A 16,768-nucleotide genomic window follows, 5' to 3' on the forward strand; every position below is an offset into this window, starting at 1 on the left:
ATCCCATCTGTGGGGCTGGTGTGGTGCTGAGCCCCCCATCTATGGGGCAGGGGTGGTGCTGAGCCCCCCATCCATGGGGCAGCAGGGCTTACCGAGGACCAGTCCCCCCCACCAGCCCCACACCCCAACCTCCCCCACGGTGCCGGTGCCCGGTTCGGGGTGCAACTTGGGGGGCAGACGAGAGGGGCTGGCTGAGCCCCCCGGGACACGGCCCAGGGGGGAGCCCGGCGCCCCGATTCGGGGGTGCCCCCTCCAGGGGAGCGATGGCGGGTGGGGGGCGCAGGGGCTGCGTCAGCCCTCACCCGCGTCACGGTTTTTTGGGGTAAAGTGGGAGCAATTCCGTCACGACGCGGCTTACGGGGCGGGGGTGTCAACGTAACCAGGTTTATTTTGCCGCGGAATCCTCCGGCGAAACTCCGTTTACACCTGACGGACAAAATTATACCATCCCGAGAGGAGAAATACTCGAGGGAGTAATTGGGGGGGGAATACGACGCCGACGCCGCCACAAGTGGGGCGAACCCCGCGGCGGGAAAGGGAATTAGTGTCTGAAATCGTTAACGCCGCTCGCTCTCCGGCCAAATCCCCGAGCCGGGGGCGAGCGCCGAAGGCAGGTTTACCGCCCGGATCTCGTCTGGGATTCTCCGATTGCCCACGGAGTTGTAGCAGAGGCGTTATTTGAAGAAAGGTACATGAAATAGGAGTATATATACGTTACAGTCCGCGTTTTTAACCCTCGGAGAGCGATTTGAGGGAGAAACAGGGGTTTGGGTGGGTTTTGGGTTTTTTCGCGGCCGCACCGACCTCTGGGTGAAGCCGCCGGAGAAGGATCCACGTCGCGGTGGGTGGGCCGAGGTGATGGGGTGGCGAGAGGGAAGCGAGACAGCCCTGGGGCGAGCGGGGAATGCAGGGTTAAAAAAAACCCCCAAAATTAAAAAATAATAATAATATTATTAGTAAGAATCGAGAAAGAGCAAATTCATGGGAGGGGAGGGGGGCGAGCGTGGCTCCCCCCAGCCCGCTCCTCCTTCGCAGCGTTTTTGGGTGGATTAAAGGCACTTTGTGCGACGGCCGCAGCTGCGGAAAGCGGGAAAATGTCTTGATGGGGAAGGAACCGACGCCACCGGCTTTGTACTGCCGGCGCTTTTCCGGCACCCGATCCATTAACGGGCTCGTCAATTGGGCTGGGGGAAGGAGTGAAGCCCAATTCCTGACGGGAGGAGGACGGGCCGAGCCTCGCTGCCGTTTGGGAGAGGGTTTGCAAATCCAGCTCCTCCCGGAGAAGCCAGGAAAAGCGCCGGCGGAGGGGCAGGGAGCGGGCGAGGAGCTGAGCAGGACTCCCGGCGGGAGCGAGGATGCGTGGTTGGATTTGCAAAGCCCGGTCTAAAACAAGCATGACTCAACCTCTCGTTTTATTTTTCCTTTTGGCCCTATTGTTCTCTGGCTTGTTCTAGGGGTTTTTTTTCCCCTTAATTTTTTTATTTTTTAAAATAAAAGACTGAGTACATACCAAAAAAAAAATAAATCAAAGGGAAGAGAGGGAGGCAGGGCAAGGGGAGAAGCGTTCCCGCTGCTCTGCCCTTCACCGGTCGGGATACGCGTTTCTTCGCTTGACGTGGAACCAAAAAGGAATACAAAAATAAACAAGAACTCGTTAAGACCGTAAAACAACGTGTAAATCTAAAAAAAAAAAAAAAACAAACCCAAAAAACGCCCAACGTGCCGTAAGGAGAGGTGGTTTTCGGAAGAGCGAGTCCCCATCCCTCGGGGAAGAAGGGGGAAAAAAAAAAATAAGAGGACGGGAAGAGCGATTTTTGTTGTTGTTTCACCTCATCGCCTGAAATAACAGTCTCAGTAGCGAAAAATGTTTCTTACGATAATCCCAGAAACGGTAAAAAATAAATTATTTGAGAAACGGCTTCCTCTGTACACAGCTCTTAAAACTCGTCGTGTCGCACCAAGGCCTCCCCGAAGTCTGTGGCCTGGCTCCCCACGAACAAGTCGTACTTCTCCACGATCTCCTCTTTGGTCAGCTTGCCGTCCTGCGAGAGAGCGGGGACACGTAAATTCCTGTTATTTCCCTCCGTTTCTCCCTCCCCGGCTCCCAAAAAGATCCCGCTCCCCCTCCCGAGGGATGGAGGGCGCTGCCCCGGGGGAGCCGAACCGCCGCGGGGAGCGCGCGCCCGGGCAACTCTTAATTAAACAGCTTAACGAAGGCGCTTGCCAAGAAAGGGCGTTAGCCTTGGCGTTGGGGAGAGGAAGGTTTCCGAGCCGCCAGGTCGAGCTCCGGCAGAGATCCTGGGGTACGGAATTCCTCGCCGGAGCCCCCACCTTGTTCTGGTCGGATTCGTAGACGAGGTGCCGCGCTTCGGCCTCGGCGTGGTCGTAATCCGAAGGGAGGATCCAATCTTTGGTTTCGTCCTTGTCCATTTTGCCGTCGCGGTTCTTGTCTCTGAACTCCACGAATTGCTCCCGCTCCGTCTTCACCCACTCGGGTTCGTCGGCGTCCCCGTCGTGGCTGTACATGTCACCTGGAAGGAGGAGGGACGGGCTGCGCACCCTTCCAGCGGATCCATCCCAAAGGAAGAACCGCCGGCGGGACGGACGGACGCGCACGCACCCCTCCACCATCCCATGGGAGTGGGGATCGCGCCCGGTGAGACCCCAGGATCGGCGTGCGGGCTGCAATGACAAGACCCACCCCGCATCCCCAGGGAAGCTCCCCCTTTCCCATCTTCGAGGATTGACTTCAAGCCACTTTATTTCCCTAAATTCAGCCCCAAAAATCTTCAAAGCGCCGCTTGGGATCGGTTTGGAGAAGCGGGCAGCCTCTCTCCTGACGTATTTTGGAGCGGGACGCGCTGCGCGCCGCCCCTCTCCCCGGCCGAAGCTCTCCGTGTCGGATAAGGGGTGTTGAAAAGGGCAGCTGTTCCGCGTCCCACCGCTGCCGAGGGCGGGGACGGGCAGCCCCCGCCGCGTTAAAAGAGGGGACAACCCTGGCTTTCGAGCAGATGGAGGAGCGGGGCCGGGCTAAAGTTAGGAAGTTAAGAGAGATAATAAAATTCCAGGAGGGGGAGGGACGGGAAAGCACATGCCGGCAGCTGCTCCGGCCGGAGGGGACGCAGAGGGCGGCGGCAGAGCTGAGGCGCCGGCGTCTCACCTATGTACTCCTCCAGGTCGATGAAGCCGTCCCCGTTCTTGTCGATGTCCTCCATGGTCTCCTGCAAGGAGGAGACGGCGGTTAGCCGGGCTCAGAGCAATCCCCCCTCCGGCAGCGACCCCCTTACCGGGACGGATCCAGCCCCGTGCCAGCCCCAGCAAGCACGAGGATGCCATCCGCACGCTAAAAAAACCCCCAAAAGCCAAATTTTGTGCTCCACAGCCATCCCTGACCCACGTCTGCCCGATCTGCTGGAGGCCGTCCCGCCGCAGGACGGTTTCTGGTGAACACACAGATTTCCAACCCTCTCCCATCCGTTTTTTTCCCCCACCCGTAAACGCCACGTTTTGTGCGAGATCACCAGCCGCAGCGGACCCACCTGTACGACGATGTCTTTCATGTAATCGTACTCTTCGGGGTGCAGAAAGGCGGTGAACTCTTCTTTGGTGGCGGTCAAGTCTCCATCCTTGTCAGCCATCTTGAAGCGCCGTTCATCTCGCACCATCATTTGTTTGTAATTAAATCCGTCATCGGGGTCCGGGTCATCTGGGCACGAGAAGAGAAGAGGCAGTCGCCCCATGTCAGCTCGGGCAGAGGGGAGAAATGCCCCATGGTCACCGCCAACCCAACCTCAAGCGCCTCAACCCAACCTCAAGCGCCTCAACCCAACCTCAAGCTCCAACCTCAAGTGCCTCAACCTCAAGCGCCTCAACCTCAAGCGCCTCAACCCAACCTCAAGCGCCTCAACCCAACCTCAAGCGCCTCAACCCAACCTCAAGCGCCTCAACCCAACCTCAAGCGCCTCAACCCAACCTCAAGCGCCTCAACCCAACCTCAAGCGCCTCAACCCAACCTCAAGCTCCTCGTGCTTTGCCACGGCAGCCTGAATTTTTCCCAACATCGGTGGCCGTCGTGTCTCTCCTGCACCTCCTCTGCCAGGAGGAAGAGGAGGAGGAGCTGCCAGCGGCCGTGGGATACCAGCATTCCCAGGGAAGATGCCCCCAGGAGACAGAGATCCGGGGTTTTTTTGGCCGGTGCAGGCCTGGAGGCTCAGCCCAAGCTATTTCTGGAGGAGAATGTGTAAGGGGATATTGCTCTCCGCTGCCGGGGCGGCTTCAAAGCCAGCGAAACATCACCCAGCGCCCGCCGCCGCGGGAATATCTGGGCACATATGGCCACTAGATATAGCCACGCCAACAGCTATAGATAAGCTTCGGGATACCGAAGTCGGCTTTGTTTGTCGGCCTATAGAAAAATACGGCTAGAGGAGGACGCAGCGGGGTGAAGTTAAGCGAGAGCCAGGCCCGGTCTCAAAAAAAAAGGCGCCCTCCCCTTCTCTGTTGACATCCAGGACAAAAGGCAGGGGATTAAGCAGCTCTATACGAGCCCCGGTGCTGGCCAACCGTTAAATATAAGACGGTAAGAAGATTTTATTTTAAGTCACCTTTAGGGCACAATTAAGCCTAAAGTTTCCTATTCTATTCCCCAGGTGAAAGCTCGGGAAGCGGCGTAAGCCGAACGCTCGGCCGGAGCAAAAAGCCTCGGGATCAGCGTCGGTTTGCGGGACAAGCGGAGCGAGTGGAAGTTAAAAGCAATTTCTTTTTTATCCGGGCGATTCCGCCGTTTGGCTGAGCGGCTTTTTTAATCAGGTGGCAAGCAGCAGCGAGCCGAGTGTTTAACAGGGGTTAAACCCACCCAAAAAGGCTTTGGATTTTAGTCCCCAGGGAAATGTTTGCTGGGGGGGTTGGGGGGAGCAGAGCTGGGGAATCGCTCGGGAGCTGCGGGCAGCGAAGCCGCAAGCTCAACTTTTTAATCTTCCCCAGCGATACCAGCTGGAGAAACACGAGCGGTTCCGGTTTCACCAGCCACCCGTGGTGACAAGCGAGTCTGATGGGATGGAAGAACAAAAAAAATCTGCGTTATTACTATTATATTCTTATTTTTAAGGTTTTAAAGGGACTTTCACTTTAAGATGAAGCTGTTGGTTATTTATCACCTTATATTCTAGCTTTCCAGAGGGAAAGCAGGATTTAGATCCGCAGAAACAGCCTCCGGCGCCGAAGCGCACCGAGCTACTTCATTACAGTACTGGGTGCAACCCAGTGACTAATACCAGCGCTGACGTTTAACGAAAAATAAAATAAACCAAAGAGCATTTCATTTTGATGACAAAAAGCAAGCATTTTTTAAATACTCAGTAGAGCAGCAAGGGAGGGTGGTGCCTCGGCTCCCACGCGCCGGGAGAGGGATGTTCTTAACGCGATTAAGGGATCGGCCGGCCTCTTGGCCGCGCGTCAAACTCTCCAGAGGCATTTCCAGCGCCGCTCCGGCCGGAGAGGGGAGAGAGGAGGAGGGAGGGGAGAGTCTCCCCTCTCTTACCCATTACGCTTGAGAAATGGTTTTCTCATTAAGGTGCGTTGGGTGTTTTTTTTCCGCATTAAGGTTTTCAGGTTGGGTGTTTTTAAATATTCTGCGCCTGCAGGTCATAAATCCCACTGCAGGGACTCCAAAAAGCGTGATAAAAACCTTCCTAGGACCTCTTCTCCCCCTTCAAGGCCGGATTCGAAGGGGCAGACAGGTTAGGCTTGCCGTGGAGCCCAGTAATTACACTATTAATGGAAAAGCGAAGCTTAGGAAGAGCTGCCCCAGCCCTGAGGGGGGTCTGGGAAGCTTAGTAAGACCTGACGGCGTTTTTGGGGGGGCTGATTTCCCCAGCGGGCAGCACGGCAAAAGCTTCGATCTTCCTCGAGCTTTTTTAAAAAGAAAAAAAAAAGAGAAGCCGTGAAACAGCCCGAGGGAAGATGGATGAGCCAGAACCGAGAGGCCACGGCCTCCATACGTTCTGCGGAGCATTTGACTATCTTTGGAAATATTTAGTAAATTAAAACTTGATTTCATGCTTTCAAGCTGTAGCTCATCATACCATATATGCCTGCGTTCCAGGAGGCGGGAACAACTGGCAGGGGAACTGGTATTTTTCTAACATCTTAACCCCAGAAGAGCTTCTTACCTCGCTCCTCGGGGTGGTTAAGTCCTTACAGGGCCGCTGACCTGCCTCACGTGCCAAAAATCTACGAGCTCTGGGGTCTAAAGCTACCGGCAGGACAAGCGGAGAAACTGCGATGCGCACGCAGGGCTTTGGGAAGCGATTAAAAGACTCTTTGTAACGATCTTCGCGGATCGAGGAAGGGTGCAGGCACCCAGAAAAAGGCGGCCGCTACGGCCACGGGTCAGTCGGTGTCTTTCTGAGGGAACTAAATGCCACCAGTAGCTTGAAATTCAAGAGCTAGAAGGTAAAAAAACCCGATTGCCCCCTCTGCCTCGAATCACATTATTGCTCAGGATTGAGTTTTGAGCCAATTTTCACAATGAAGCGCATCAATAAAGCAGAGTTAAAGCTGCGCGTTGATCGCAAACTTCGCCTTTGGGTTTTTCCGCATCTTTTTCCCCCGCCCCCCCCTTCGATTGCCCTTCGTTAATGCCGTCAGAAGGTAAATTGGGAGGAGGCTCTTTTTTTGGGGGGGATTTTTTTAAAGTCCGAGGCTTTGGGGATGAGTCGAGAGCTCCCGCTCTGCTCCATCGCACTTCTGCTTTATTGATTAGAGACCACCACCAGATCGGACACCTTGCCCCTTACCGAGGTAAGTGCCATATGTCACGTTTCTGTACTCATCCCAGGAGATAAATCCATCTTGGTTCATGTCAAACTCCTGCCACTGGCGTTCGACACTGTCATACACGTATTTCTTCTGGGCCTTCTTAATCCAGGCTTTCAGCTCCCCCTCCGTCACAAACCCATCCTTATCCGTGTCTATCTTATCTACAATCATTCTACAAAAACAAAACAGCAAGTTTCAAGCGCCGGCTCCGCAAAGTTTTTATCCCAAGAGTCGAGACCTACCTAAGATGTAGCCGTAGGTGGCATTTTTATATTCCTCCCAAGAAATGAGGCCGTCCTCATTGAGGTCGTGCCCTTTCCACTGCCGCTCTACATCCTCGTATATCCAGCGCTTTTGTGCAAACTTAATCCAGTCTTTCAGCTCTTCCACCGTTACAAACCCGTCTTTGTCTTCATCTATTTTACTTACAATCTTTCTGTAGAAAATGCAGAAAAATCCAGCAAAAGTTAAAGGGAAACAAGGCTCTAGTTCTACCGGGCAGAGCACCTGAACCGGTGGCAGGCTAGTCCCGGAGGCCAGAGCGAGCAAGTCAAGGTCTTTGTTACCGGGTCCCGGCAAACGTGACCACGCGGACAGCTCGTCCTTAAAACCAAGGTAGGGTTTAGCCGCCGAAACACCGGCTTGCTCGCTCTGGGGCCGTTTGGGTTTTGTGTCCTTCAGGGAAAAGCATTTTCTCGTTAGGCCTTGGGAAAACACCCAGCCGCACGTCTTCCCACCTCGACGGCGTGCCGGGAGTTACGTACTTACGTTAAAAAGTGGGAAGCTCGGCCTTGGCGAAGGGATGCAAAGACCGAGCCTCGGCTCGTTCGCATGCCCAAGCACAGGCAGAGAAAAAAGAAAACCAACACCCTCGCAGGACAGCGACGAGAAGCCGACGTCGCTGTCGGATCCCACCCGAGGACGACACCCACCCCTTTACTGAGGGAGAAACCGGAGATGCGTGGTTTATAAAGCACGGCGCGAGGCCGCGTGCCTTCTTTATTTTTAGCAGCAGCTGTGAAGAAAAGCCACCGGGAGGAATGCAGAGATCCATAGGCAGATGCACGCGAGCCTCGGGGAGGGGAAGGCAGCAGGGTCAGGGGGAGCCGGGCTGTTTAATCCTCCCCGTTCCTCACGTTTTACTCCTAGGAGGACTCGCGGTGTCCGCACGACGCGAGGCGGTCACAGCACCGGCTGCGTTTCAAGCCCAGCGCTGGGAACTTTCGGTTTTGCGCGCTCCCCGGCAGCGCCAGGCGATTAAAGCCAGGGAGGAGAGCCCGAAACATTTTGGTGGTCAACCAGGATCTTTTTTTTTTTTTCCTTTTAACAGGAAGGTTCCATGTGAAACCAGTTCTGTTAAATTCAGTAATCCTTAACTCAAATGCAGTAATTTGAGGAATTTTAAGGAACAGTGGTTTAAGTCACCACCAGACTATCAATTCCCAGAATACGGATGCAAAGCCAAACATCAAGTGCAAACCCAGCCCGGTCAAACAGCCGGGACACCGGAGCCACGCTGCACTTAGCTCCCAGGTTTTGTTGTTCCATAATTGCTTTTAAAAAAGCGAAACCAGGATTTCCTCTGCGGCACAAAGGATGTTCCTAAAAACGAAAGGCTGAACAGATAATTGGGATAAGACTGGTAAAAAAAAAAAAAAGTATTTGCTTTGCTTCTAGAAGAGTCTTTCAGCTCGGTGCCGTACTTTACCTGCGGCAGATGGCAGCTTGCGGACCGTGCACCACGTTTCAGAGGCCTGAGTTGTTTTACAGCCACATTAATAGTTGCTATTTCAGGAAAACAATTCAACTTTTACACATGGCCTTGCCATTCGAGAGGAGGACGGGAATACCACCGGGAGAGGATGCGACGCTCTCGCCTGAGAGGCCACGGTACAGGTTAAAGGCTCCTGCGGTTGTCTGCGAACGGTTAAACTGCAAACACAGGAGTCAAGGTCCGGGCTTGTTGGAGACTCGCTTCCCAGGAACGGTTGGGCATCATCCTTCCCCGGCTTTAGCACAAAGCGGCCTCTGAGGAGTGGATCCCATCGGGAATTTCCCCAGCTGCTTCCCCAACCGTAAAATCTGAACCATCCCAGCCTTATTAAAAAGGTTTCCCTGACACCAAACCCCACGGCGTCAGCAAACCCAAGAGGTGAGAGAGCAGAGCAGCCGAGCGACAAGATTTGGGCAGGGGCAGATTTCACTCTAAAACTCTTTTTTATCTGTCCGGCCAAGGGTGACGAGAAACCGGACGAGTTGTGAAGCGCTGCTCAGCGCCCGGAGCTGGGGTATCGGCACGGCTCGCTGCCATCACAAGGATATATTGGAGGAAAAAAATAAAACCAACACCAGAATGAAGAATTGGAGGCTGCATCAGGGTGATTTTTCCAGGAAAGGTTTCTAGGTGGGGCAGCAGAAGTTCAGAGGTTTAATTAGAGAACAGCTTCCCCGTTTAACGGCGTTAAGGGAAAGTTAAACTCTGCCCCAAGCCGGAGCCGCTGGAAACTCTTCGGCAGCTCCTAAACCTCTGCCTTCAGCTGGTTCAGCGGCTTAGTGCCAAAACCAGATGCTCACAGGCCGCTTTCCCAGGGCAAAAGCCACGAAAACCATAAGTTTTAATAAAAAAAATAAACCCCCCCCGCAGTTTTGTCACACCAGGCCGCAGCGCCCTGCGCGGGGAGGGGGTGGCAGGGGCACCAGATGTTTTGCGATGGTTGGCAGCTGGAGTCAACAGGCTGCTTCGCTTTCCCACTCACGGCATTCCAGGGAAGCAAGGGGATCCTGTTTGCTCAGCGCTATTGCCAGGAAAAAAAAAAAACTCACAAAGCGTTCCCCTAATTCAGCAGCCTTTAAAAAAAAAAAAGGCAAAGCCAAAAAATAAGGTAGAGTATGGGACGCTGTTCCGAAATCCCAGTCGCCCCAAGAAACAGGGAGGTGAGAAGAGCTGGGAAACCGAGCCGGGAAAGACGGAGCCAGAGCTCTCTCCCAGAAAACTGGGTCCTTTCAACGGCACAGAACAGCACAACAGCCGTTAAAAAAAATCATTTACATAATTATACATTCATAACAAGTTTATCAAAACAATTCAGGGTCGGGAAAGTGTGATGAATTTGCCTCTGACTAAAAAAAAAAAAGCTGGTTTATGTCAAGGGCGAGAGCGGTTTGAAATGGCCTCGTTAAAACATCCGAGTGGAAACTCTTACCCCAGCCCCGCTTCCACTGCCAGCTTTTTCCAGTAGATAACTCAGCAGAACAATGAAATTAAAGCGCAGAGCCATGACAAAGCCTACGGGTCAGGAAAACAGTGCGGGGGGGGGAGGATCGCTGGCGTATTTCTGCTCTCTGCAGCTGGAGCTGCACCTCCTTTGCATTCACTCCTGCTTTAGGGGGAAAAAACAAAAAAAAAAGACTCTCCAGACTATTTCCCTCACAAAAAGCCACCCGGCTCGTCTTATTTTGCGGTTTGCAGACCGATGAGGGCCTTGCTGCAATGGATCCAGTGGTCCAGAGGGGTTTTTTTTCCAGTTTAAAGAGTCACCAGGGGGGAAAACCCCCTCACACCCCAGCCTCCAGCAAAGAATCTTTTACAGCAGACGTAACTGAGATCAAACTGCTGGTGGAGCGGCCCGCGGTCACCTCCTGCCCCAGGCGGGCAGCCTGGATGGTCCATACGGATGCTAAAGCACGTGGGAAAGCCTGGCATCACCCTGCCCTGAGATCCGGCTGAACCCATCCAGTTTAACCTCGCTCCGGTGGCATTTCCCTGAGCACCTCCACGCGGTTAAGCTTTCCCTTCTTGTCAGGGAGCCTCATCCCTCAAAAAAACCCACCCCCAATTTTCATGGTGGTTTGCAGCAAGCGCTGCTCCACTGTAGCTCTGGTGTGGAGGACTACGCCGGTGAGCGAAGCCACGCTGGGACGCTGCCCTGCGGGCAGGAGGCAGAAAGCAGGCAACACCACCGGCCTGCAGCCTCCAAAAGCCAGAAAAAACTGACAAAGCTGCAGATTTAACGAATAGTTTGGACCCTCACGAGTCAAACATCTTGAGGAGCGTCCCAACGGCAAGGCCGAGCTCACCAGGGAGGTGCCAGGCAGGAGCGCAGCCCTCAAAAGCCTCCGAAAATGTCTCGTCGGGGCTGAACCTCCGAAGGTTTAAGCCTTTCTAAGCCCAACTCGAACAACTGCGCCGGCAGCTGCTGCCGCGCGCACAAAGGCACACGCTGTAGCGCCAAGGAGCCAGCGCTGACCGTGGCCCATAAACGCCCTGTCTGAGGTCTGCAGGTGGCAGGGGAGGCAAAGCGACGAAACAGAAGTCAGTTTTCAAGAGACACTCTGTTTTCGCTAACTCGCGGCTCTGCGCAGCGACCAGCTGCTTCTCGACTGGGAAGAATAACGGGGCAGGAAAATGCCAATAATCCCCCGGGCCTGCAGACTCCAGCGGTAACTGGAGGGCAGCAAGCTCCGTTTGAGTACGGCAAAGCGAAAGATGCTTATTTTCATTCATACTTTGTAGTTTTGGGGAGTATTTGGTGCTTAGCGGCAAGCGCGCACGGTCGGAATGACTCAAGGTGACCTTGCAGGCTGAGAGCAACGCCGCCGGGCGAGGAGAACTGCGCACGTGCTGCGTAACTTTTATCATCACCGTTTGTTTTGGTCACTAAATTTCAGCTAGTGCTGCCTTAAAAATGACATTTAAAAGGCTCTAGTTGAGACTAGCTCTGCCACCTGGGGTGCAAGAGGACATACGTGAATGCCGGGGTGATGTTTATGGCCAGAACGAATCCCCAGTGGATTGTGCTTTCTCCATTAGGTTTTTATTTCGGCTCTTTTCCTTACCCGAGTCTCTCCTTGCTCTCCTCCGGCGTGAGCTGATCAAAGGTTTTGGCCTCGTCCGCGCCGAGGAAAGCGTCGTGGTCGTAGTCGAAGTTCTGCGCGTCGTCGTGGACCTTGTCGCTGAGCTGCGGGTCGTGGTGAACCCGGTCCTTCTTTTCGGTGGGTTTGCTGGAGATGCAGAGCATGGAGAGAGACAGGCAGAGGAGGAGCTGAGGGATGGTCATGGTGGTTCAGACGCACCTACGGGACAGTGAGAGAAGAGGAATTTAGGAGCTCGTGCTGCGACGGGGACGCCGGAGAAGCACGGCGCCGGTTCCAGGGTCACAAACCAGACCTCTGATACCAAAACGGGGAGAGCTGATGAATTAATACAGGTTATCCGGGCAAAATGACCTCCGAGCCCTATTGCGCTTGCAGGAACTCTTATTAACACACAGCCGGAGCAGCTCCCTGCTCCCAAAGCCGTCCCACGAGCCCCAGCCGAGCCCCTCCGTATGGCAGAGAGCGACAACTGCGTCTGTTGGAAGGAGAGCCTGCTCGGCGAGGAATGCGAAGGATGCACGGCAAACACGCGCGGCGGATGGCCCGTTACGCAGCCCCTGCCAAGCCGGTCGCCGGCTGCCGTCTGCTCTCACCTCCTCCCACCCAACTCCCTCCCTGCGGGGCTGGGTCTCCCCCCCAAAAGAAAAACCCCCTCCTTCCCAGCGAGGTATCTTGTCCAACGCATGGCTTCGGGCACTCCTCCAGCACCTCCGACACCCTGATGTGGACGGAAGCCTCGCCCGCATGTATTTCACCATTAATTCAAGTCCCACCAGACTCGCTACGCTCATCTGGAAGCCAGTTCTAGGTGCTGGGTGGGTGACAGACAATGACAGAGATGCTCATGTTCTGGTAATTTATCATCCAGGTCGTCCATCCGGCACTCCCACGGTAACACTGCGGCCTCAGGGATGGTCACAGCACACCTCTGGGCAGAAAACGCCAGATAAAAACGCGAAAGCCATACTCCACAATCAAACAGGGCTCTCTGAAGTAGTCCCCATCCTTATCTCTTTAATCTAAATTTAAAACTCGGGCAGCTAACATACATATTCTTCAGCACACCATCCCGCCTCTCCAGCAGCAGGATCAAGCCACCTGACTCTCCCCACGCAGGCAGAACTCCACTTGCGCAGTCCTGCCTGAAAAAGTTTGTATAATTAAGTTTTATCCTGTAGAAACCAGAAGTAAGAGAGTCTGTGCAGCCAAAATTACTTGCAGGGGGTAGAAAAGAGTAGCAGGAGGGGGAAAAAAAACCCCCACACTTCTAATAGAATAAAACAAGGCGAGTTACCTGCCTGAAGTGTTACTCGGGAGCTGGTGAGGTCAAGGGATTCTTTTTATTTAAAAATCAACCACTTCACCAATATTTGCCTAAAACAATGCAGGCAGGAGGGCAAGGAATCCACTAAACGCCTGTGGTAACACCCAACGGATCTACCCGCGCAGCGTTTGCGCCGTACGAACCCCTTCGGCGATGGGAGCGGGTGTCGGGGCCGCTCACCCCACAAAATAAAGGCTCCCAGGCAGACCCGGTGTTGTTTCATCTTTCCCGTCACCGGAACCGCGCTGGTTCCACACCACATTGGCGTCCAGAGGACCCAAAAAGGGACGAAAACGGGTCACACTCGTATAATATAGTCAAGGCAAGCGTCAAAGAAGCCAGCTCCGCAGCAGGAAGGGACGAGGGATCCGGGCTGGGAATTCTGGGCTCGTACGCTGGAAACGTGTGACGACGCCTCAGGCTTTTGGCCACAAATTAGACCAAATAAAAGGGAAGTTTGGGCATAGTTTAGCTGCAGGAAGAGACACGTGCACGCTAGAGCATCGGAAAGGATGAAAAAGCCGGAAGAACAGCAGCCTTCCTCAACTCACAGATAATTTCTGCGGCACGAGCTATAGTACAAAGCCGTGCTACCCTGTTACATCAGATATTCGGAGGATCCGGTTTTTGATCGGCACAAAGCCGTTCTAAAGGCAGGACCCTGCAAACCTCACTCGCCACATCTCGTGGAGGGAACCAAGATAACACCGCGACAAAAATACCCGTTTAGGAAAAAAAAAACCAGAAACAAACTCAGAAATCATGGAAAGTGGTAACGCTTCCCACCTGGCTACAGAGGGCCGACAGCGCACTACACTGGAGCGCCGGCCAAGCCAAACCGGAGCGGGCAAGGATGCCAAGAGAGCCGGCACGAGCCGCCCACCGCCAGCCCCACGATGACCCGAGGCTTCTCCCGGCGCCTGCCGCAGAGGATGAGGAGACGATGAGGAAGGCGGGAGCGGTGGCAGCTCCACGCCAGCCTTGCCGGGAGGGCAACATCCATCCTTTTGGGCAGCGCAGAGGTAGCTTCCCTCCTCCTCCTCACCATTCTCCAGCGTATCACAGACAACACCCCCTGCCAGCACATTTAATTTATTAGTTTTAAACACAGTGATACTTCCTCGTGGTTTTTACAATGTGAAGGACACCTGGAAACCCCCCCAGGGATTCTCCCCGGGCTAGGTGACTTAATCCCTTCCCCATCTCCTCACATCTCGCCTCTCGAGACCACGGCGGAGAGATTTAATCGCTGTTCCTCCGTCTCCAACCACGTGGGACGAGCTTCGCGGTCACCATCAGTCAGGGAGGGTGGGAAAAGCCACGTCCTCCTGGGGACGGGCGGATCGGAAAGCAAATGAGATGAAAAGCGATGCCTGCAGGATCCAAGCTCTATCTGGGTGAAAAAATCCTCAGCCCCCAGCCACCTCTGATGCAACCCAGCGCGGCCGTGACCTCAGCAGCAGGGGGGAAACACCCCAGACATTATTTAAGAGAAACTCTCCCTATATATTTACACGGAGCACCAGACTCTTGTTCACTTGGAGCACATCCCAGCGCAGACCAATCTCCAGCGAATCCTGGGAGGAGGCTGGACTAAAGCACAGGGTGACCCGGAATCGGTGTAAATACCACGATTTTATCTACAAAGTCCACATGAAGAGGCCACGAGCCGCTTGGAGGCGATTAAAAAGGGACAATCTGACCCCAAACATGTATCTTGGCATCACGCCGGGTGCCAGGGAGGCGATGAGCCTTACCTCTGCGGGTAAAGATGTTGCTCTAGCGCTCGCTGGGACAAAAAAACCTCATAAACCAACAATTATTCATAAGTAATTCACATCAGTAACAGCTTCTGCTGACCAACAGCTGCTCCACCAATAGGACTGACCCCCATATTTTCCTCGGAGCTCGCAGTTTTGGGAAAAATAAGGCTTCGAGCTCGAGTACGTGCGCCCCTCTCCTCTCCCCAGCTAGTTAAGCAAACCACAAACCGCGCCGGCAAGGGTTGCCGGCGAGTTCGCTGTTGTCCTAAATAAAAGGGTCTCTGCGGCGAACCGCAGGGAAGCCAGAAGCGGTAATTAGCGGCGGGGAGGCGGGAAGCATTCCCACAAAACTGGGTCTCCCGGAACCTCAGCTGACGGAGGAGCTTGGGACTCCGGTTGGTTTTGCAGTGATAGTGATGGAAGAACTCGGGATTCTGCGCTGGGCTTGGTTTTGCAGCGATATTCAGAGCAGAGTGACAGCTAGGAACCCCTTTGGAAGCACACTTTCCTCCCCAGACAACGTAACTCACTCAAATTTGGGTATTTGTCTGTTTTGGTTTTTTAAGGGGATTAATCCCAACCCCAGCGGCCTCGGGCTGACAGGCAAACCTGGTCCTTACCCGCAGGTGGAAGAGCAGCGGGTCACCTCCGCACGGCGCCGATAAAGCTCAGCGTTACGACAGGGGTGACGGTGACAAACAGCGGCCGAGGACAGAACGCCACGATGCCGAAAGGTAAACAGACACAACTGTGCGGATAACGGAATTATGTTGAGTATCGGGGGTCGGTTTGGGTCGGTTAACGTGTCCTTTCTGATGAGAAATCGCCAGCGTTGGCCCTGCTGTGCAATTAACGGCAGCGATTGAGGACTTCTCGCTCCGCTCCCCAAGGCCCGCCTGATTTTATCAGGAGCTAAAACAAATAACGGGTGAGAAAGCAGCAATTTACGCCCCAAAACAAACGTTCACCCACCGGTACGTGAAGAACTTGAAGGCGGGGGCTTTCGCGAACAGTTAATTAAGAGGTCGGGGGGATTCGGGGTGACACCCCCCGGCCCCGGGGGTCTCCTCGCAGGTCAGCACCGGCGACCTCGCAGCCGGTTATCCCAGCGCAGGATGCGGCCGAGGCCGGAGGAGGCCTGAGGCCTGCCCAGGCCGGGGGGTCCCGACGGAGGGACGGGCACCGGGAGCCTGGTACCGCCCCCCGGGCCTGCGCTACGAGGCCGGAGGCTCCTTCCCCCGGGGATAACGAGGCCGCGGAGCCGCTCGTTTCCCAGGGATGCTGCAAGGAGCCCCAGCCTGCACGGGGAGGGGGGAGGCGAGAGCAAGCGGCTGCCCCCCCGCCCGCCATCCATCCCCGCCGGGCCACGGGCGCCGTTCCGCAGCGGTAGCGGAGCCGCCGCGGCCTCGCCGCGCATCCCCAGGCCCCGCCGTTAGGGCGAACGGGACCGACCGGGGAGGGGAGTGGAGGAGGAACGGACGACACAGCGATGCTGCTTCCCCCCGCCGCCCGGTTCCCATGGCGACCAGGCCCGGGGCTCCCGAGGCCCAGCCCGGCCGGTGCCACGTTACCGCTCCCCCGTAACGGGCCGCAGGAGCGGGGTCGGCCGCTGCCCCCTCCCGAGGGGCGCCCCCGCCGACCAGCCGGGCCCAGGGACCCCTCCCGCCCCGCCGGACCGGGCCCGTCCCTCACCGTTACCAGGAGCCGCCGCCGCCGCCGCCCGCTCGCCTCAGCCGCTCCGCCGACCGGAAGTAGGCGCCGCGCCACGCCGCACGGCCCCCCGCGCTCGCTCCCCGCCGGCCAATCAGAGCGCCGCTCCGCCTCCCCCGCCGCGACGTCCGGCGCTACGATTGGTCTTGTCCGCCGCCCGTCCGCCCGCTCGCCCGCCCCCACGCTGCCCTCCGCCCACCGCCCCGCCCCTTCGCCCCCGCCCCCTCCGCCCGCCGCAGCCCCGCCTCCCACCCCGCCGGGGACGCGGGCGCCGATT

The 16,768-nt window shown here is 55.6% G+C and overlaps 1 protein-coding gene across 3 annotated transcripts; it reads right to left on the bottom strand.

Moving 5' to 3' along the window:
• Positions 1-854: 854 nt before the first annotated feature.
• On the bottom strand, positions 855-16,497 carry CALU (calumenin). 3 transcript variants are annotated; one of them, XM_059816086.1, is made up of 7 exons: positions 16,474-16,497; positions 11,656-11,892; positions 6,798-6,991; positions 3,540-3,706; positions 3,161-3,221; positions 2,332-2,531; positions 855-2,042 (listed from the first exon to the last, which is right to left on the bottom strand). In XM_059816086.1, the coding sequence occupies exons 2-7, from the start codon at positions 11,874-11,876 to the stop codon at positions 1,938-1,940; spliced, it is 948 nt and encodes a 315-aa protein (XP_059672069.1). In that variant the 5' UTR covers positions 11,877-11,892; positions 16,474-16,497; the 3' UTR covers positions 855-1,937. The 3 variants fall into 3 exon arrangements, with proteins under 3 accessions (XP_059672069.1, XP_059672068.1, XP_059672070.1); XM_059816085.1 differs by lacking the exon at positions 6,798-6,991 and adding an exon at positions 7,062-7,255; XM_059816087.1 differs by lacking the exons at positions 6,798-6,991; positions 16,474-16,497 and adding exons at positions 7,062-7,255; positions 12,727-12,741 and having other exon boundaries at positions 11,656-11,861.
• Positions 16,498-16,768: the final 271 nt, after the last annotated feature.

Source organism: Gavia stellata, chromosome 4 (genome assembly GCF_030936135.1).
Source record: "Gavia stellata isolate bGavSte3 chromosome 4, bGavSte3.hap2, whole genome shotgun sequence".
Classification (NCBI taxonomy): Eukaryota; Metazoa; Chordata; class Aves; order Gaviiformes; family Gaviidae; genus Gavia; species Gavia stellata.